The 22,191-nt window shown below is 33.0% G+C and overlaps 1 protein-coding gene across 3 annotated transcripts in view; it reads right to left on the bottom strand.

Annotated features, from left to right (window-relative positions):
- Positions 1 to 353: 353 nt before the first annotated feature.
- LOC149064433 (atlastin-like) overlaps positions 354 to 22,191 on the bottom strand; it is a 31,877-nt gene continuing 10,039 nt past the window's right edge. For all 3 annotated transcript variants that reach the window (XM_089255152.1, XM_089255153.1, XM_089255154.1), the window contains 11 exons: positions 20,146 to 20,196; positions 19,280 to 19,336; positions 17,833 to 17,925; positions 14,112 to 14,250; positions 12,476 to 12,603; positions 9,919 to 9,975; positions 7,139 to 7,210; positions 5,733 to 5,882; positions 5,261 to 5,475; positions 5,030 to 5,096; positions 354 to 1,440 (listed from right to left, as the gene is read on the bottom strand). In XM_089255152.1, the coding sequence (XP_089111278.1) occupies positions 1,246 to 1,440; positions 5,030 to 5,096; positions 5,261 to 5,475; positions 5,733 to 5,882; positions 7,139 to 7,210; positions 9,919 to 9,975; positions 12,476 to 12,603; positions 14,112 to 14,250; positions 17,833 to 17,925; positions 19,280 to 19,336; positions 20,146 to 20,196 (1,224 nt within the window). In that variant the 3' untranslated portion in view covers positions 354 to 1,245. The remainder of the gene's footprint in view (positions 1,441 to 5,029; positions 5,097 to 5,260; positions 5,476 to 5,732; positions 5,883 to 7,138; positions 7,211 to 9,918; positions 9,976 to 12,475; positions 12,604 to 14,111; positions 14,251 to 17,832; positions 17,926 to 19,279; positions 19,337 to 20,145; positions 20,197 to 22,191) is intronic.

Consider the following 22,191-nt stretch of genomic DNA (forward strand, 5'->3'; position numbering starts at 1 on the left):
GTATTGGTCATTTTCAAGAGAAAAACACAGGCAAAAGACTTTTTTCAGGTTTCTTGTGGAATAAATTATTCTTTCAAAAGTAGGGATTTTTTTCAATCATGTTAAAATTCTGAAGATATAATTTTTTGGTGAGTCCGGGAGATGGAGTAAAAATTTGGGAGCCACCCAGAAAAGATTGAAACGTGACAGCTATGTAATTATAATGACAAAAACAAAAAATTGTGGTTTTTTATGCAAAGATTCTAGTTGGAAGTTATTTTTTGTACTATTTGGAACACTGCTTTTTACAGAACTTTATTTACATAGATGCTCAACACAACATTGAGGACATATTTTGCTTAATTTTTTTTTTTGCCATCATGCAGCATTATTTAAAAGCAGTATAAATCTTTCTGATATTGTTAAACGAGAGGTTTTTCTTGCCACAAAAAGAAAAGTATTTGCATAAATTTGAGCACTTTCAAAGAAATATTCTCTCATTCATTTGAAACAAACAATGTAAAAGATTCAAGACAATTAAACATAAAACATTCGCCAGGAAATTTCAATTTTACATCAATCGGGAGAATTACTTTACACCAGTCTTTGATAAAACAACTAAGTTAACGAGTCTACAAAGAAAAACAAAAACATTTGTATGCATATCAATTGCAGTACTGAAAAAAAATTAAAAAAAAACAATGCCTTCTAAATCAATCATTATCAGGTAAACCTTTTTTCAAACCCAGATTCTAAAAGATAAGTAAAATAAACAGCTAAAAACAATTTAATCCACACAAGCAAAAATGTTAGTGCTAATTCATTCAGCATCAACTTTTTGTACAATATGTTTCTTTTCCTCACTGAAAACAAAACATTTTTCCATGCCCTTGATAAAAAACGCCAGCAATGTAATTAATGTTGGGTTCAATGAGATATTTTACAGAAATTCAAAACTACTACAATGACAATTTTCGTTAACCTCGATGCATCAAGTTAAAACTGATCATGTATTTTGAACAATGACAATGTACATATTTTTCTCCCCTCCCAGATTTTCAATATTAAAATACATCAAACTCTTCGATATTATAGAATATAAATCTTATTTATATATAAATATGATATAAAAAAAGAATTTGGCATTTTGTTAACAATTTATTAAAAAACAGTAATCAAAAAGTCATTATTATTAACATCAATTACACAAAATAAAAAATATATGCTCTGCGTAATTAACAAGGCTATTATTTCTTTCAGTAACTATTATCTGGATACAGTCCTTTTATAAGCTTCGCCGCTTCTGGGTGGGGAGTTGGATTTGGGCTGAAGACCAGATGACTCAGGTTGTGTTGAATTCTGTGAACTACCGACACCCGGATTATCTATAATCATATGAGCTTCATGTGCTTGAGCATCAGGCATTCTGTCCATGATAGCTCTCTGGCTAGGCAGCACAAACTGTGAAAATGGACACAGACATGTTAATTTGGTTAATATGACGATAATCTGAAAATGACTGGGGGCCCAACTATTATTTTATACATTAATATAAACTTAGTGTGACATACTCAAGATAATATTTAAAAACAAAATAAGGCATTATCTTTGAAAAATATGAATTAATCAAATCAATAGACTTTCTGGAGGCTGAAATGAACTTGGGAAAAAGTTCCACTGTCTCTACCGGGAATCAAATCCAGGACCTCTTACGAATCGGGCAAGTGCACTGACCATTATGCCCAGAGACAGGCTTTTCCCCCTTTTAAAACATGCACCAGCCAGTCATGTTACTATGTGTGTTTTAAGGATGGAAAGGGGAAAAAGATCTCACATCTGTGCTACAATGGTCAGTGTGCGCTTGCCTGGTTTGGTTTTCAAACATAGACGACAGAGATAGACTTGAAAGTCTGGGGGCGCACAGTCATTATTGCTGGGAGGTCACGGTGATGATGTCAATTCAGATATACGTTAGATCAGACGACTCCACCTTTGATGCTGGGGGGTGGGGGTGCAATGTCCCCCCCTGTATCTCCGCCCATGTTTTCATGAGGTTCTGGATTCGATTCCTGGTAAAGACAACAGAACTTTTTTCCCAAGTTCACCTTAGCGTAATATCTGGAAAGTCTATTGATTTGATGTATTGTAGGCCAAGAAAAAAATCATAATACCAATATGTGAATTCAGTTTCTTAGAAATTTGATCACTTTAAATGCAATATACAAAAACTCATTCTGTCAAGTTTTTTATTAAATTACACAATTACATTAACGCCTCACACTTTGTTTCTCATTAATGAATTATATTTTATAATGAGAAGTGACTTGGTTACAAGAAAATCTTGATTATGAAAGCAAATTTTATCAAACAAATAAAGGAATCTCCCATTTTTTACCTCTTATTTTTTTTACAGTCAGAGAAAGGTCTATAGAATTTTTTGAGCAAGTTTAAAAAAACTATACTAGTAAATTAATAGTGAAACCATTTCTTAAAGCAGTGTTTCCCCAACCTTTTTAATGCTGCAGACCTCTTGTAGTAAAGATTATTACTCTGCAGACCTCCATAGTGTCAGAAGGTGAATTTCAACACAACCCGCCCATAAAATGCAAAATGTATTATTTTTTTTATAATTTGCATATCATAAAGAAATTTAATACATTACAATTTCACAACACATGATGTGCCATCCATTGAAATGGTATGATCCTGCAGACCTCAGTACTCACGGACCCCAGGGTTTGTGAACTACAGTTTGAAAAACAGTCTTAAAGCATACATTGTACTAAGGCAAAATGTGTCTCAGAGTCGTCTCACGTGGTCATTGACCTTCAATTGATTTTGTAAGGCTGGTCATCCACTGGGAGCTACCACGAACAACAAGTCGAGTGTATGAGCAGGACTATCTACGAGTGAACTAAATTAATTTTCATACTACTACTGCTTGGTCTACTTTTAAAAGTAATAGTGATTATTCAACACTGGACACTTCCACTGTAGCTTCCAATATGGATGTCAACCAGTCCGTGTTCAAAATTGCATCAAAATCCAACGTAAATAATTCCCAACTGAAAAGATGGTCATGATTTTTGTTTCAAAACTTTAATTATGCTGTATAAAAATGGATTAAAAAATGAAAATTATGAAACATTTTTTTCAGCTGTAGCTTTTGACCTATTACCAAATCACTTGACCCATGAAAAAATGTTCCGTGAGGGTTGGGTCTTACCGACCCATCTTTGAATACATTTTATATAAAATATTTATACAGCTTTTATATAAAATACAGTTATCTCTCACTTATACGTTTCTCTCTGTTATAAAAGGATTTTCTGTACTCCCGATGAAAGGTATAGGTAAATAATACTATTCACTCTAATACGTCTTCTTTTTTCCTTTTTCCCTTGCATAAGTGAAAGTCCACCGTATTTTGATTGATTAATGATTATATCATTTTAGCTTTTATGAACATAAAATGAGTGTAATTAACCATTGCTGTACTATTTTATAGTGACTTTCAAATTAACAGCTCTGGATTGTTCACAACATCAAACTTAAGTGGCAACTCAATGATGAAAACAATAAAATTAATTTTTTTTAATATATGTGAAATAAACCTTATAATATGAAAATATAAACATTCATATCTCATCTTTACAGTAATTTTAAAATAACCATATCAAATAACATCAAAAGAAATGTTGCTTGATTGCACAGGTTGGGTTTTACAGTCCAAAATACAGATAAATCTTTCAACAGTTCCCAAAAAAATAGCCACTACACCTTAAGTTGCGCTACAGATGAGTTTGAATAAGAAATTAGCGAGAACCTCAAGGAAATAGTTTCTGCAGATTGTTGAGAAATACATATGCAAGGATCTCAGACCCAACCTGTGGGGCGCGGTAGCCCGGTCAATAAGATACTCGCCTAAAGTACCAAAGGAGGTTTAGAGGTGTCGCGAGTTCGATGCCGGTTCATTCTTGTCAGAAAACTTTCCTGACACAGGAGTACAACAAAAAACTGCGACTTGACCACAGCAAAAATTTGCTACCGCAGGGAGTCCCCCATTGAGGGGTTAGCGCACAAACTTCTTGATGAGTATAAAAAACAAGCCTGCCATTCGGAATCTGCAATAAATTGTAGGTCTTGGTCTAATTAGCCCTCATGTGCAGAAAATGACTGTGGTGCGACAAAAATGATCAATGACCCAACCTATGCACTCGTAGATAAAGAGGCCCAAGAAAAGTTAGCAACTTAGTTACGTGGCCTGCGTGTTACTAAATATCTTGTCACAATAAATTTCTAAATCAATTAATCAGCCTGCAATTTCAAAAAGGCTGAGTCTTACATTGCTAAAAATGCTTTAATATACGATAATGAAAAAAAGACATTTAAACTTTATATCACTTCTCTTCATCGAAAGATCTACAACTCCTACTGAATTGGTTCAGCAAGATCCTAAGTTACATGGAATTTTCAAATAAATAGCTCTAAGAAAGTAAAATACTATGGTCACAATTTCATTTTAGTGATAACTTGTACTGAAGATTCAAGTAAAATTCTCTTAGGAAAAAGCAAAAGCTTTCTTATAGCTAATTCATTCACATCCAAAATAAAAGGGATTGAACCAATTTTGGATTATAAAGAATAATAACCCTTGATATGTGAGTAACAACCCTGTGCAGGTTTAAAAAAGCTAAAATAAGAGGTTTTGAAGCAGAATTACCTTAAATATTATAGAAATTTGCTTGTATTTTTAAAAATTTTAGATATGGGAAGATCTACAACAAAGTTTCCTAAACGTTGTGTCCCATCACCTCCTCACCCAGAAATTTTTTTTCTTGCCCTCCTCCAACTCATAGGATCCCATATTATATCGCCAACTTCTATTGCCCTTCCACCCCCGGGGTTGATATTGCCCACTTTTGGGAAACATACTGGTCTACAACATATTTCCCTCATCAACATATACATGGCGATTGCAAATGAGCAGTTTGGGTTGGTGAAGTTTTAAAACTATTGAGATTCTAATATATGAAAGTTTCTAACTTACATTGATAAGTATATAAGCTACAATGAAATCAATGTTCTGGCTCAGTTGATGTAGCTCCCCGGAGTACCTGCAATAACATAGACAGCACTGAATAAATTTTTGTATGAACACTTTCATGAAAACAAACATTTACTTTCTTGAAAATTCTCCTGAACACATGAATAAAACAAATCCAAAAGTTAAAAAGTTTAAATGTATGAAATGTGAACATGAGTATATACTGATCCATACCTTGAATAAGTCCACAAACCTAAGGCAATGACAGACACTCCCAACAGCAGGTTTGAGAAGAACGTAAATGAGGTCAGACTTAAGGCATTCATCAAGTACGAGTTGACCATAGCAAAAAGAATGATGCACAATAATGTACCAGGAGTACGCAGAGCATTAGATATCTTTTTACCATCGTTGAATCGCAAAAAGCTAGTATACATCTCTTCAAGTTCCTAAATAGGGAAACATTAATTTGTAATTATACATACATATGTATATATATACAAAATACTAAAAAATCTATGCCGATGATAATTATGGAAAGAACAAAACTAACACACAATAATTAATATGCATACAAGTTATATGTAGACTCCAACAATTCATTTGACTTTATATTTTCAGGGTTCATGCCTCATACAACAAAACTTGAAAACCAATCTAATTGTTCAATCATTTCAATAATGGAAGAGAAAATTTCTTTAATTACAGTTCGAAGTTTTTCCATGTACTCATTAGTCAACTCTTCACCACCCATTCGACGTGTTGTGACAAATTTACGCAGAGCATTTTCCCTTGCATCAATGTGTTTCTTTTCCAGTTCTTCATCATTAATGTATGGGCAGGTCCCTCCACATATCTATGAATTTGAAAAATTAAAATAGTTGATTACAAATCATAGAAAACATAGAAAGCAATAAGGGCGCGGTAGCCCAGGTCGGTAAGATACTCGCCTAAAGTACCAAAGGATGTTTAGAGGTGTCGCGAGTTCGATACCCGGTTCGTCCTTGTCAGAAAACTTTCCTGACACAGGGGTACAACAAAAATGGCGACATGACCGCAGCAAAAATTGCTACCGCAGGGAGTCCCCCATCGAGGGGTTAGCGCACCAACCTCTCGACGAGTATAAAAAACAAGCCTGCCGTTCGGAATCGGCAATAAATTGTAGGTCCCGGTCTAATTAGCCCTCGTGTGCAGAAAATGACCGTGGTGCGACAAAAATGATCAAATGATCAAATAGAAAGCAATAACTTCAAATAAAATTTAAGTTGGAGAAAATACTTTTTGAATTTACATTTTACTATCGAAAAAAAAAAACCAATGGTATTTTCCAATATAAATTTTATTACAAGAAGGGGAAAAAAAAAGATTCCAATGATAAGACAATCAAATTGATATATAGAATGTTTTTATGAGTGAAATTTTTTTATCCCCTATCAGTTAACAAATCTAAGTGCGAATTCTCAAACTAGTCACTCACCTAATTGCAATTCATTTTGTGTTAGAGACCGATTTAAAATATTTTTAATCGCTTTTCTTGCATAAGACATTTAAGAATGGTAATTAAAACTGAAGAGATAGTCATAATTTTCTGCCTTCCAAGCTAGAACTTATTTTATTATGTATGAGTTAAATGAGAAAAATATTACAGTGTTGGGACACATTTCTCCTTGTTAACAAAAAATCTCGCCACAGAAAGCAACAGGCCTAAAACGATACAATTATTCAATCATTAGACTTCACTCATAATTAGAAAAACTGATAGCAGATGGCAGCACTACACATAATAAGCATTATATAGAGACAAACTTCATTCAGATTCATTACATCACTACACATACATGCACATTCCAACATGCACCAATTCCTTATAAGTTCTGCAGAGGAATGTGGATGAGGTTAATGCATGGTTAGTAGTCATGCAACACGTGTAATTTATAGTACTGCAATTTATATCCCAATAAATTTCAACAGTGCACACAGAAAACATGTTTCTCTTTCCTTCCCACACTTCAATGGCATTATTTCACTTAAAAATTGGAAAGTTAATTAAAAATTGGAAAGTTAATTACAATTTTAAATTGCATTTGAAAAATTTAATGAAAAAAAACTTACAGCTTCCATTGTTGAATTGTATACTTCCTTTGCTTCTGCCATTGCTGATAAATTATTTGCCTCTGCAGTGGCCTACCAAAGAAAGAGCACCATGAAAATGAGAAACACTCATAAGAAACATAACTTTGATAGGCATCTTATGTTATATTATTTCAAATGTTATCTGACAAGGAGAAAAAAGAATTATTTAAAATTGTTTTGCACTTCTTCAAAAATGTAAATAAAGTAAATAGAAGACTCAGTTTCCTGCTTAAAAAGTCCTTTTTATTCTCCTAGCCATTCTTCCACTTTTCTTAGGCTTAGTTCATCCTGGCTTAATGACATACAGCAGTGTTTTCCAAAGTGAGTGCCATAGCTCCACTGAAGTGAGCTGGAGATATAGATTAGCGTGTCTTTTCATGCTTCAAAGTGGTTCTTTTATATGGGAAAATATCGACAACTACTCTGGGAAGCCACAGATGAACCATGAATTGAGAAAGGGAGCCATCGGTGACAAAAGATTGAGAACCACTGTATCTTCAGGACAAAACATTGGTCGAGGGGATGCAGAAAAAGAGCTTGCAGGGCCCCTTGTTGGTACATGGGACTTGAGTTATGAAGAGAGACTTGATTTTTGAATGCTTATATTGGAAGAATGCGGGTATCAAAGGGATATAATTGAAAGGTTTAAAATTTTCAATGTAATGAATCAAATGAATCATAGGTCATTAATACACCGTCGATCCAGTGCTTCAACAAGGGGATACCAGTATTGATTGGTAAGGGGCAACTTCTGGTTATGGGGTAGTAGAGAATTTTTCTCTAACAGGGTTGTGAATAAATGGAATAGCTTACCCTCGGGTGTCTTTAATTCTACCCCAATAGACACATTTAAAATGAAATACAATATTTATACTGGGATAAATCAAGAAGCTTTATAATAAGCATGAATTATTAGATTCTATAGAATGAATTATTCTATAGAATCTAAGAATTCAGATTGAATTCATTCTAATGGGCACTATATTTCACTCGTGGTTTTTAGCTTTTTTCATTACATCGCTTTTTATTTTGGATTACTTCTTTACATTTTTATTTGACATTCTGTATTTTTGTGGCCATTTTTTGTTTTTTCAGCCACCTTGTTCAACAGTTTGCCTTAGGCAAGATCTGTATTTATATTTATTTGTAAATTTGATATCAAGTGAAAATATGCAGGAATAATTCAATACAGGAATAAGGCACCACTACATACATAATTTCTTTTTGTATGATATCAAGTACCTACATTTACCTTTGAAAAACCTATAAAACAGCTGATTACACTACACCATGTAACAATTTTTGTTCCCGAGTAGCCAGCATCATTTACAACTAAAAAAAAATCAGAAAATAACTTTGTTTTGAACATTGCTTTTGAACTTGGAAGAGCAAATTTTTTTCATTTTGGAGGTCAAATGCTTGGAAAGCAGGGCAATGCAAGTTGTAAAGAGGTATCAAGAAAATATTATACGATAAATGATAGTTTTTCCCTTAAAGTTGACAGTTATTGATCTTACAAATCATGGATACCCAAGAGTAAACATATTTCACTCAGCCAATCAACCATCAAAAAAAGATCAGGTTACTAACCATAACCAAAGTTAAGCCAAATCAAAAATAGCTGATTCCGAGACCAAAAACTGTACATATATATATCCAATAGTATAATTGTGAAGTAATAGCCTCTCCTTATTCGTCATTGTGCCGTGCAATGTTAATTTTTTTAAATTACTAACATTTTGCCGATTTTACATATCCAATTTCAAAAAACTGTGAATGCTACGATCATACATAAAAATTGGTCACATTATTAAATAGTTTGTCACAGTCGTAGATGAGAAATCGACAGCATGAAAACACCTGCAACATATTTTCTATATTTTTAGTGGCAAAGATTAAAAATGGGGCTTCATCAGATTACAGTAATAAATGCAGAATTAATACAAAGAACTTCAAAAAACAAGACTGATAAACATCTTGGGATATCTCTGTATGCTTAGCAACTTCCTGGGTAATCCCAGGACCTTGAGCTCATGGAAAACATTAAAAAAATGAACTGCCCAATGTTTCTCCAAATGCACATCACATTCCCTATGCTCATCTCAAATTCAAAAAAAGCATGAGTGCTTACTCATTCTTGACTTAGAGCATCTATAACAGGAAAAACACAAAAATATCAGGGAAACTACTTTTGGGGACTAAAATGTGAAAATGAAATGTAAATTGAGAATAAATACATGAAAAGTCTCATCTTTATTGTAAATTTGAAGTTTTATTTTAGCTCTAATCTTAGTTTCTGTGAAGCGCGACTCATATTCTGAAAGTTATTTTCAATATGCTTTATTAGTGTGAAAATTGTTTTTCTCAATTACACTATTCTGAGTCACCAAATGGTAAATGTTCAATTCACAAATATTGATTCCCAAGCCACAAAAGCAAAGTTTGAAGGGTAATAATCATCACTTTTTCATATTTATCCAAGCTAACAGGCTAATGAAACTATACGAAGATACAGGCTTCTTAAACGGGGGGGGGGGGGGGGAAAGAATCACTGAGGGTACAGGGGAGTATCTACCTCCACCCTATACGAATTAATTTCTTCACTGAAAGAGGAGGGGAAATATCGTACCCCCTACAACCACCAATGAATTAAACACAGAAATAACTTCTACCCAGGAATAAAGAAAAAGGTTGTTTTTGTAACTGTAACAGTGTCATGAAGTTTACAATTTTGAAATATATGAAAAGTAGATATTTACCTGTAGCATAGACTTTGGTTCAGGAAGTCCATCTCCTTTGAATATTTCTATATAACTCTATAAAATAAATTTCAAATTGAATGGCATGGCATAAAAAATCAACTTTATTGTTAATTCAAGAAAATATACAGAAGTCCAGCAAAATTCAGTTATGAACATTAATAAATTGAATTAACTTAATAAGATTTTATTATAACCACTTGAACCTATGCAATGATCACTTTTTTATGCTCCAAGTATAAAAAAATTTGAACAGCATCGTATATTCCTGCTCATATGATATAAAGGGAATTATTGGAGTGCATTAGCTTTTATATAGCTCTCTATGTCTCTCTCTCTCTGGTGCTATAAAACCCAAACAAGGTTTCCTTGGCTACCATTCTACAGTAGCTAAAAAAGCTGGTACAACAGCAAAAGCTAGTAGTAGTATAAAGCTGGCACTCTCAACCTGTTTTTTAGTGACTATGCTCAATGAAGCAAACTCTGATTTATAACATTTACATTTCTGGCAAGAAAAAAGTTCCCATTTCCATCTAAACTTGCAATGGCAGTACAATCAACCCCCCCCCCCCGTATTCGCTGTTTTTTTTCCTTCATTGGAATTTTTTTTTTGACAACACTCAGCAATCGTTATTCACGTGTTTTGTTCACAAAATTTGAGCTGTGTTTGTTTAGGATGGATCATTTTTCTAATGCAACTGATAATGCTTTGAAAAGACTAATAAAAGTGAAAACTTTATAAGAAAAATTGGATATATTGACGAAAACTATGCTTGGTGAAAGTAAGTCAATACCTGCTGTGGTCCGCCATTACGAAATCAACGAATCTACGGTGAAATGCATCAAGAAAAAGGAATCTGAAATTCGTTCAGCCGTGGCTGTAGCTGCACCCGTGGCAGTCAAAACTTTGCAGCGCCTACGGGATCCACGTGTTTTTCGTACAGAAAATGCCATTTTTTATGGGTACAAGACTGATACAAAAAGGTATTCCAATTGATTGTAATATTATAACAGAAAAGGCGAAAATTTTTACTCTTCCATAAGGAAAAGGCTGGTGAAACGTCTATTTCATCAGAATTTTATGCAAGTAAAGGTTGTTTCATAGGTTTAAGAAACAATTCGGATCATGCTATACAAAAATTACTGGCGATCAAGCCTCTGCTGACCAGGAGACAGCTAGAAAATTTCTGAGGACTTTGTAGAAAATTATTGAAGAGAAGGGTTATGCACATCAGCAGGTGTTTAACGCTAACGAAACTACATTATTTTGGAAGAAAATGCCGCAAAGAAGTTAAGCAAGAGAAAAAAGCAACCATTGGTTTTAAGGAAAGTAGAGATAGACTTACTATGTTGTTTTGCGCAAAAATGCGTATGGGTACATGATAAAGCCCACTATAATTTTCAAATCTGCGAATTCATGAGCATTGAAGGGAAGGATAAGCTCCCAGTATTTTAGACGAACAACAAAAAGGCTTGGACTATGAAAACACTTTTCCTGGATTGGTTTAAACGGTGTTTCGTTCCGGAAGTCAGGAGGTACCCTGAATACACGCTATTCAAAGTTCTTTTGATACTGGATTGACCGAGGAGGAATTAATGCAGCTAACTGGTCCTGAAACTGAAGCTGCACGAGATGAAGAAGTAGAAGACAAGTTCAACCACAAGTAACATAGCGGAAGCCCTTCGCAAGCTCAAATCAGCAATAGATTATTTTTATAACATATATCCCTCTATTTTACGTTTTTCACATGCAGAAAAATTAGTAGAGGAAGCCTTGTCAACATACTTGATGATGTGAAAAAGAAAAAATGGCAAACATAAATCACAACATTCTTTCAGAAAACATCGCCAACAATCGCTGCACCCTCTTTGACATTCCTTTTTACCTCTGCGTCACCCTGCTCTCTCTCATGATGTTCACTAAACGAGATATACAAAAAAACCTATGGTTTCTGTTATTCGCGGATTTCCGTATTCGCTGTCATCCCTGGAACATAACCCCCGCGAATATGGGGCGCCGACTGTATATCGATATGGCTGGAGTTGGTGTGTGGTGAAGAAGTATGAAACAACCATCAAAAACATCTTTGAGGAATTTCTGCTGTAAAGAATGCCACCTCTATGCAGTCGTGTGGGTATCATGCTGGACTCTCATTGTGAAGATCCAGATTCAAACTTTGTTGACGACACAGTGGCGGTCAGCTTTTTTATCTGACCACTACTATCATTATTTTCTAATTTCAAGGCATGTGAATGGGAGTTAAAGAGGAATGTTTTTCAAGGTACATGTGAAACGTACAAAGTGGTAGCATTAAAGACTGCCAGATTTCAATGAAACTGGCATGAATGCACAGGTATTTGGATGGGAGATGCGTATTGCACCTAATGTTGAAATTTTTACTAATAAGCACATTCTACTTACTAACAAAATCTGACATTTTATGGCATAAATTATGATGATTTATTAATTATTTCATTTAATAAATCATATCATGACTTTTTGTCCAGAATTTGAAATTTATTATATAATTTGAAATGAAAAAGATGATTTGCTTACTTTGAAATATGTTATTAATTCCTTTGCTGTTATACATCGACCACCAATCTTTTTGGGAATCAAATTCTCTGGAGCCAATAAATTTGGCACGAAAATTTGCAACATATCTTTGAATTCAGTCATTATGTCTGAAATGACCAAGAAATAAAAAGTTGCATAGGCATATAAGAAGCCAGTGACAAAAAAATTTCAGTGCAAAAAATTTCTCTATATTTTGAGCAGGAGATAGCTCAGTCTTAATAAAAAGTCTAAGTGAAATATGAAGTCTTAAAATAAGCTTTTTTTTTAATTTCATATAAAAAATTACTATTATAAACACTGAATGTAGACTACAATAACATTTATTGTATTGAATACAGTCATACCTCTGCTAACAAAAAGGATTCATTCCAAAATTGCATTCGTTAACAGAAATATGATTTCTATGAAAAATAATTCAGTTCATTCTAGGTGCTGTAGAGAATTTGAAGATTAGTTTTCTAAAACACCAAGAGGCACTATAAAAAGAGACAAAAACTTCGCAATCGGATGGAGGGTAATTTAAATGCAGGTGAGGTATATACTGAAGATCTTTTTGTTTTACACGATGCAGTTGGGTTCATGGATTTCCCCATAAGTAATTTGATCAGATCATTTCTGAGTCTCATGCTAATAGAGGGAAAAGATAATCTCCTAGAATGTCAATCGTTCAGTTTGATGCTAAGAGTCTTCCACCGAAAGAATGTATGTACTAAAAACCATAATACTATGGTGTATGCTTTTTTCTTTTCAATGCATATTTTGCTTTGCTCAATCACCCATTTACACAAAATGGCTCAAAAACTTTTTGGAAGTAGAGGTGTATCTGGAAATTGATTCTGGGGCAGATATAACTTAATTGCTTGACAGACTAATTCTGATCATGATTGTGCAAAAATTCAGTTCACAACGCTACAGTGTTATGTGAGCATGTGCATCCATATCAACTGAAATGTCTGTTTGCCAAATTTGTATTTGTAAGCTGAAGTAAAAACATAACAAAAAAAAAAGTCTTCATTAGAATTCCAAAAAATTCGTAAACTGAGATTTTCGTTAGAAAAGGTGTATTACTGTATTTATCTACTTAAAATGATTTTTTTTCCATCATATTCGCTGAATCAAAATAGTATCATTTATGGAAATTTCTGATAACCAAGCTGCTTAGATGTATAAACCATAGTTTAGTCAGAAATAAGACCAGAGGAAAAACTGTTTTCACAGAAACTCAGCAACTTTTTAAAATATGCTGCCAGTAATTTCCATTTAAGAACTAAAAAACATAATATACAAACAAAATTAAATGCTCTGTGTTCAACTATTAAAAATTTCCTTTCATAATATTACTGATTGAACATTAGATATTGTTCTGAAAGTAAAAATTCTTTTTTCTTAAAACTGAATTTAAAAAGACAATGCAAGTACCACCATACCAAAACTGTTCAACAGACTTGATAAAAAAAACATGTTAATATATCAAAAGAACCAGAACTTTCATTAGGATTTGCTTTGTAGAACAGACATAATTTCTTATACCAATCAACATTAAACTGATACACATTATTAATAATATGCATGCATATCTCTGCAATGATGACAGAAGAAAAAAAAAACTATTTACCAGAGAGTCGCCCATCAAACTCTGGATTAGTTGACACTTTAAAACCAGGGTGTGGCATTAGAAAACATGAGACCTCAGAAAAGCAAGATTTTATGTGGCGTCTTAGTTGTTGCAACTGGGGATGCTGTCTATCAGATATCTAAACAAGGATAACAATAATTTGCAACTTAGATGCAGTAGTAAAACTTGGTACAATTAGTCTCAGACTCAAAAACTAGAAAGTATTAAAGTGGATAAAAATTACAGAATCTAAGAACATTTCCATACTGTAACAGTAGATATTTGTCTCTGAGTTGACACTGTGAGGATTCAAATATGAACTCTGACGGTAGCTCAGTGGTGGTGGGCTGAAGGTAGTTTTCTGTGGTTTTCCCAACTTTAAGAAGTGAATGTGAGCTGGTATCACACCTAAACAAAAGTTTCTTCACAGAGAGCACACACAGGCAGACTTTCAACACAAAACTTAAAAAAGTGCAAAAAATTCAGGAATTTTCTACCTCCAACAGGGAAGGCAAGTGGCAGCACCATGCATAACTTTGACATCATAGCTATGCAAAGGGGCATGCATTTACAAAACATGAACCAATACAAAACTTTATGAAATTCCCCAGAGTGCATCTACGGTTTAGGGGCCGTTCAAGTATTACGTAAACAAATTTTTAGCCATTTTTGACACCCCCCCCCCTTGTCAGCAAAATTTCGTCATCAGCTCTGCCCCTCTGAATCCTAACTTATATTTTCATAAAGGGTGGTTGCTGACGTAAGCATTATCCAAACCCCCACCTCCCCCTTCGTCATCAAAAGTCAGCAAATCGGACCCCTACTCCCCCAATCAATGATGACGTAATACTTGAATGGCCCCTTAGTACATGCTTCCAAAATATTTTTTGGAAGTAACTCACTGTCTGTATAGCAGCGTTTGACAAATTCCAGGTGCCAGGTCACGACAGTGACTAGAACATTGGTATCAGCAACTATAATTTTCTACATGTGATGGCTAAATCACAGTCTAAGGATGACATAAAAATTTTATTTCACAATTATGTCTCTTCCAACATGGGAAGGGGCCATTATGTCCATTGAAAGTTAAATAAAACATCATTTGAATTGTTTTTCTTGAGAAAAAATCAGCTTGAGAAATTTGACTGGCACCTAAATTTTTTCTTGATTCATCAAGTCTTGCTGCACAGTCTTTCTGCTCCCTATATGAGGACGTTTTTGCATAAAAAAGCAGCTTTAATGAAGAACTATGCATACTGAATGAACTTCTAGCATATACAAAAAGAACAAACGTTGAACACGGAAAAATAGATCCCATTTCATCCACACAAAAATTATATTGTATTTGACAGATTTGAAGAATTATGAATGTGTGTTCCTGATAGCTTAATACATAAGAATGATTGGCTGAATTCCCCATAATTTATACAGGCTAAACACAAACTTTATATCAAATAAATAGATAATCTGAAGAAACAAGGGGTTTTTTTGAATAACAAAGGACCTCCACTTTCTGCTGGACTTCATGGAAGTAGGAACAACCCTTACTACTGTGAAAGCCTTTTAAAAATATAGCATTCAGAGACTGCTAAACAAGTGATGGATTTTATGAATAAGGTTTGAAAAAAAGCTTGTGCTAAATAATCAAAAGTTTAAAGGAAAATTTCTGAAAAATCATTCAAACTTCTAATAATTAATTAAAATGTTTGTTAATGTTACAATTCCCATATCAATTAATCTATAAATATTTCTAACATTTCAACAAAAATGAATTTTTGCAATTTAATTATTTTTTGCTTAACTCAATGAATTACTTTTCTTTTCGTTTGAAAATTCTTAATATTATTAACCATATTTGGGATATAAAGGTGTTTTCCCCAGTTATTTTCAGTACGCTTAATTAGGAAGCTATTTTACAAAAACTGATAAAAATTAGGTGAATATAATGTATTTAATACAGCATAAATAACGCAGATTAATTAGCGATGATTTATGATATAGAGGGTGATTATAACAAAAGTTTTGATTTCAAAACACTGTAAAAAATAACCATTGTCAGAATGACTTCAAAATTTGTATTAATATTAATGAAGCAATGAAATTTTACTTGGCAAAGGGGAAAAAATACTTAAAAATGTAAAATTAACGATACTGTAGTCATCGAACACTTGGAAAATTTCTTGCAGAATGGAAACGATAGCCAGTAAGAGGAAAATTATAACTTAATTAGCGTTGCACAATTTTATAATTCATGGAAGCATCACAAAAATGAAATAATTGAACAAATAACTACAATTTACTCAAGAAATGTTAAATATGTTGTCCAGCGTGTGTTCTGGCTATGAGGTGAAAGCACAAAAATGTTTGTTCAACAACAGATCAGGGTATATCATGGTAATGATGTGAATGTGCTTTCAATTCACCAAGGTTTGTAGGTCAGTCAAACCACTGTTCATAACATTCTGAGGTACCTCCCCCCCCCACAGCCAGAGATTGCAAGAGTTAAGTCAGGTGAACTAGCAGCCGGCTTGGTGTCATGTTATCTTGTTAATCTCAAAATGGTTCTTGGAACTAGAAAAATTGTTTTATGACTTTGAAGTACGAATGAATCCTTTTACTGTACTGTATTGATATACACGCGGGTTGTTGAAGAATAAGATGACGCATATCTAGTTACGTTCTACTGAATGAGAGGCGATATACCTAATTTTCAAATTTCGGACTTTCAATTTCCCCATGGGTTTTTCCCCTCCTGATACATACTGGAAACTATAGCACTTTCGCTGCGATCTGTTGGCATTCACTGACAACGTCTATATGGCGTAAATTTGCCTCATTCCTACAAGATTGCGAATGCACATTTTTTGAAAAATCGTGAAAGATTGGAACGCCTGTTCAAATGGTAAAACATTTTCTGAGATCATTGAAAAAAAAAACAAATCTGCAAAACTCTACCTTGAATATCCATAATTTTGTCATCTGGCTGCTTAGTAAGTGGGAAAACATTCTAAATAGGAACAATATAAGCAGAATAGACTGCATATTGGTTTTAAATTTATTACCATGTGTTAAATTCCATAGCGGCAGCTGCCGCTGTCTCAACCAAGAGGTATAAGCAAGTGATCAGAGGTCTGGGCAATGCTGGAAAAAACTCACTGAGATACCAGTGAATGATGGGGGGGGGGCATACTTTTTTCAAAAGGAACCCACTTTCACTCAAAAAACCCCCAGATTTTGCCAATAATTTGGGTCCCGGGACCCAGATAAATTTGAGTACACTGGCATCTCTGATAATTATATAAGTGTGTATGCAAATTAATTGAAAAAATTAGCAAACCGTTGTACAAATGCAGTCAGTCATTGGGTTAAAAGAGAATTTTTATAGATATTTTAAAATATAGTTTCACTTCTACAGCTTGAAGGTAAAAAAAAAGAAAAAAAATCAAATATCACAGCTAAGGGGCCGTTCAAGTATTACGTAAGCAAATTTTTAGCCATTTTTGACCCCCCCCCCTCTGTCAGCAAAATTTCGTCATCAGCTCTGCCCCTCTGAATCTTAACTCATATTATCATAAAGGGTGGTTGATGACGTAAGCATCATCCAACCCCCCCCCCCTTGTCATCAAAAGTCAGCAAATTGAAACACCCCCCCCCCCATCGATGATGACGTAATACTGAACGGCCCCTAATCAATTATGCATCACAGACCAAAAAAAATTACTTCTAGTCGTCGACCAAGAATTTTGCTTCCTCCATCAGGCCCATATTCTGCGTCATATGGGTAACTCCAATCTCGAACTAAAAATACTAGTTTCTGCAATGAAAAATAATAACAATTAAAAATACTTTTTGAGGTATTAATTCTTGGGTGAAAATAATTAGAAGCTTTTAATCTTTTGGGTCTAATCTTAATTCCTCTTTTTTTTTTCCAAGGGTTATTCGGCAACAAAACTTATTCAATGAAGCAAAAATACAACTAAAAAGTTACTGGTAAATTAATTCAGGGCAAAAGTGTAAAGTTTTTTTTTGGGTATTTTTCTATACAACTTGCTTGTTTTATAAAAAGTGAATCTCTCTCTTATTTATTGAAATAGAACTAAGTGTACTATATCTCTGTGTAATGAAAGTATAGCAAATTAATATCGTTATTCCAATACTGACAAAAATAGACAGTGCTTTGTACCTCCTGCATAGAGAATTTAATTATAAGTTACCTTCAAGTCTCCATTGGAATGTTCAGTCTATATGATAGTGTTCGCAAGTTTGAATATTTTTACAGGGTAAAAAGAAATATTTCTTCTAATTATGAGGATGATCAATGTATTGACAAACTAAAGCTAACATAAAACATTGCTCAGGAGAAAAAGAACAACTCATATTACACACAAAAGTTGCAACAAAAAAAAATAATAGTAATATTTATTTTTATGGTTTTTGCTCCTCTTGAATATCTAAATTAAATGCACTCTTTTCATTTCCTTCTTTTTTAGAGAAAGAAATACATTATCAATAATATTTGATGCTTTACGATGAAATAACTTACAAAAACTTTAGAAATATTCATAGCATAATTTCAGTTCTTATAAAAGACAAGACAAAATAATTTTTTGCACAGATGACATAAAAATTATCTAAGCATATACAGTAATATCCTGACTTACGACAACCTGCATTTACATTGCTTTGTCCTAAAAAAGGATGATTTTTTCCCCAGTAGATGCATTTTGAACAAAACTTAAAGGACTTTCATATAACGTTCTCACAGAAAAAAAGACAGATGGGAAAAATTAACTCTGCAAGTTTACCTTCCTTCCTTCTCCTGAGGAGGGTAGAACATTACTAATGGAAAATTATGCCTTGACTTACATCTGACATATTTTTATTGATGTAAGTCAGAGTAACACTAATTTGTTTTTAAGGTTCATATAATGGTATACAAAAACTATACATATTCGATTAGTATACTTTTTTTGGTTTTTGAGAAAAACTTTTGTGTGCTATTTTTAGTGTTATGGCGTGCCTCAGGTTTGCCATTCCTGCTCTACTGAAACCCGTAAAATGAGAAAAGAATTTTAAAGATGCTCAAAATTCTGATATAGATGCATTAAAATTGAAATAATAATCATGAATTCGACAAAAAATTAAAAGTATGCAAATATGAAAGTTACCTGAAATGGTGTTTCATGTGTATCTTCTAGAGCAAGTCTACCATACTCTGCAAAAAGCTGAAAAATGAAAATGATAGTAAAAAAGAAAAGGAGAAAACATTTTCTGCATAAAATTGTCAAGAAGCAGAACATTTTGCAACTATTTTAAGAACCAGTATGAACACATTAAAAAATAATATACAGTGATGAAATAGGAGTAAATTAAACAAATTGCTACATTGGGCTAAAAAGAAATCTATATGTATAAAATTGACTTTCTGTATGTATGTTCTCTATACAAATCTACAATTTTTGACTGATCTTTGCCAAATCTGGCCTATATACCAAGTGGGTATATAGGCCAAATAGTAGGTGTGCCCAGTCCTTCAATGATGCTAAAATAAAAATTGGAGCTACTCAGTTTTTTAACAAATCTCTCAATGCAAAATATTTTTTTAGGCCCAATGCATTGAATGGGAATAGATTATAGAATGGGTTGTTATAATTTTACATGCATTCAAATTTCTAGAAGAGTTGATCCACTTTGCTCAAGAATATTTAGAAGACACCAACGAATAAGGCAAATACACAAATTGTGTATTTGCCTTATTCGTTGGTGTCTTCTAAATATTCAAATTTCTGAATGAAAGTACTGAACCTCTCACCAATAGTAACCTTCCAATAATGACCACATTTTCAAATTACCGTCGGTGGCCATTGTTGGAAGTTTTTACTGCATAACAAATTCACAGAGGAAAAAGGTAAAAAAAAATGATGTGGTCTTCTCAGAGAAGTTTTACTGTATGAAGTTTCAAAAAAGTAAATATGTGCAAGTTAAATGAACGAAAAGAAAAAAGAAAGATCACTGATAAAAGATGAACACTTACTTCTAAATGTTGTAGATCATCTTCTTGTATATTTTGAGATAGATTGTAAACCTGAAAATAAATAAAATTGGATTAAAAAAATTAACACAAAAAAGTCTTGAACCTTCAAGTGACTAAATCTTCAAATTATATGTGAGTTATATGTATTTTTTCCAGAGCTAGTCTGATTAATTGGGTTGGTTAGTTGATCACTTACACTGCTCAACACTGATTTTGTTTTCAAATATTTCAGTGATTTTAGAATGATTTTGGGAGGGGAGCACTGATTTCGAATCTGCACTGGCTTTGTCAGATTGGTTTTAGTTTTTGAGATAAGTGGAAATTAAATTTCAATGGTAATACCATAAGTGGCATACAAATCATGAAATTGTGCGTTATAAATAAATACAGTGAATCATTGGCAAACAATATTTCAGTCATTTTAGAGTCATTTTGGGGAGCTGATGCCGAATCTGGAATTGGTTTTGTCAGATGGACTCTAATTTTTGAGATAATGCATACTCACCACAATGTGATTTGTATACTGCTCATGTATTACCATTGAAATTTAATTTTCCTTCATCTCAAAAACTAGAGTCAATCTCACAAAACCAATGCTTGATTTAGAATCATATGATGACCCCAAAATGACTAAAATAACTGAAATAGCTTTGCCAATGATTTAATGTATTTATTTATAATATATAGTTTCAATGTGATTTGTACACTGCTCATGATATTAGTACTGAAATTTGATTTTCACTTTATCTCAAAAACTAGAGCCAATTGGGCAAAGCCAATGAGAGATTAAGAATCAGCAGCTCCCTTACACTCTAAAACCATTAAAATTTTCTTAAGAACATGAATTTTTTGTTTTGAGCAGTGAATTATCAATCACAATTAAAAATTTCAGTTAAGTTAATGGACTATGATTTATATATATATATATATATACTAAGGTTTGCGATTCAACTTGATTTGTTTGACGAAACCATGTCTTACATTGTTTCCTATATAAGTGGTCATATTTTAAAATATTTGAATCCATATTTTGATCAAATTTTCTGGCATGAGGAAATACAATTTGATTCAACAAAAATTTATAATTTCAGTTTCAAATTGAATTTGATGAGAATTTTTGAAAACAAGATCAAAATTTATTGTTCATTGTGAACAGCAATATTTTCATATTTGAAAAACTGATGACGGACTTTTCATTATCAAACTGAAAAACTGATTTCTCGGGAAGCATCGGGTTCTCTTTCCACAAGTAACCATTTAGGAGGGGCTTCTAGGAAAGCAAGTGAAACTATAAAGATTGAAAGTAGTTTCGAAATCGGTGACCAACCTAAAATAACTGATTTTCTAAAAAATGACAAGATTTAAGTGAAGAAATCCTAGGATTTGACAAATATGTTCAACACATTAAATTGCTTAGAGCGGGCAACCTTGATTTCTTAATTAAGGCTGCTTAATTTATTCCTGTCTATATCTTTTGAATAGGTATGTGGAATTAACTCTTCCACTTTATAAAACCCCTGTATTATGAAAAAATGAAATAAATCATTTGGTACACAATGAATTAATTAGCCTGATACTTTAAAGTTTTGTCAATGTTACACATGTATTCAGAATAAAAAAAAAAAAAAATACCAATTCAAATATAAGTTGAATAATACATAATGATTCATTTTACCACAAAAAAAAGCCATAACTTGTTTTATAAATTTGTTACAGAACATTTTGTGAAAGCAGTGCCGCACTTTTACAGGAACAAAACATCTAACTGAATTTTATTAATCAATATATTTAAAAACTAGTTAGTTCAAACTTGTGCTGTCATCTGGTGATCATGAAGTAGTTATATAGCCTTTACAATTCAAAATACCAACAGCCCACAACGTATATAAGGGATGTTATGGGGGTTAAAAACTAATGAATTAGTGTTACGTTTCATCAGTAATGAAAGGGTTAATAAAATATATCTTTATAGCATCAATTAAAATTATATAATTATGAAAAATATTTCATTAATCCATATTAAAATTTTTTTGATCAACCAGTTAA

Source organism: Pholcus phalangioides, unplaced genomic scaffold, assembly GCF_987345545.1.
Source record: "Pholcus phalangioides strain wild (caught in Gottingen) unplaced genomic scaffold, Ppha-v1.0 ptg000042l_1, whole genome shotgun sequence".
In the NCBI taxonomy this organism is placed as follows: Eukaryota; Metazoa; Arthropoda; class Arachnida; order Araneae; family Pholcidae; genus Pholcus; species Pholcus phalangioides.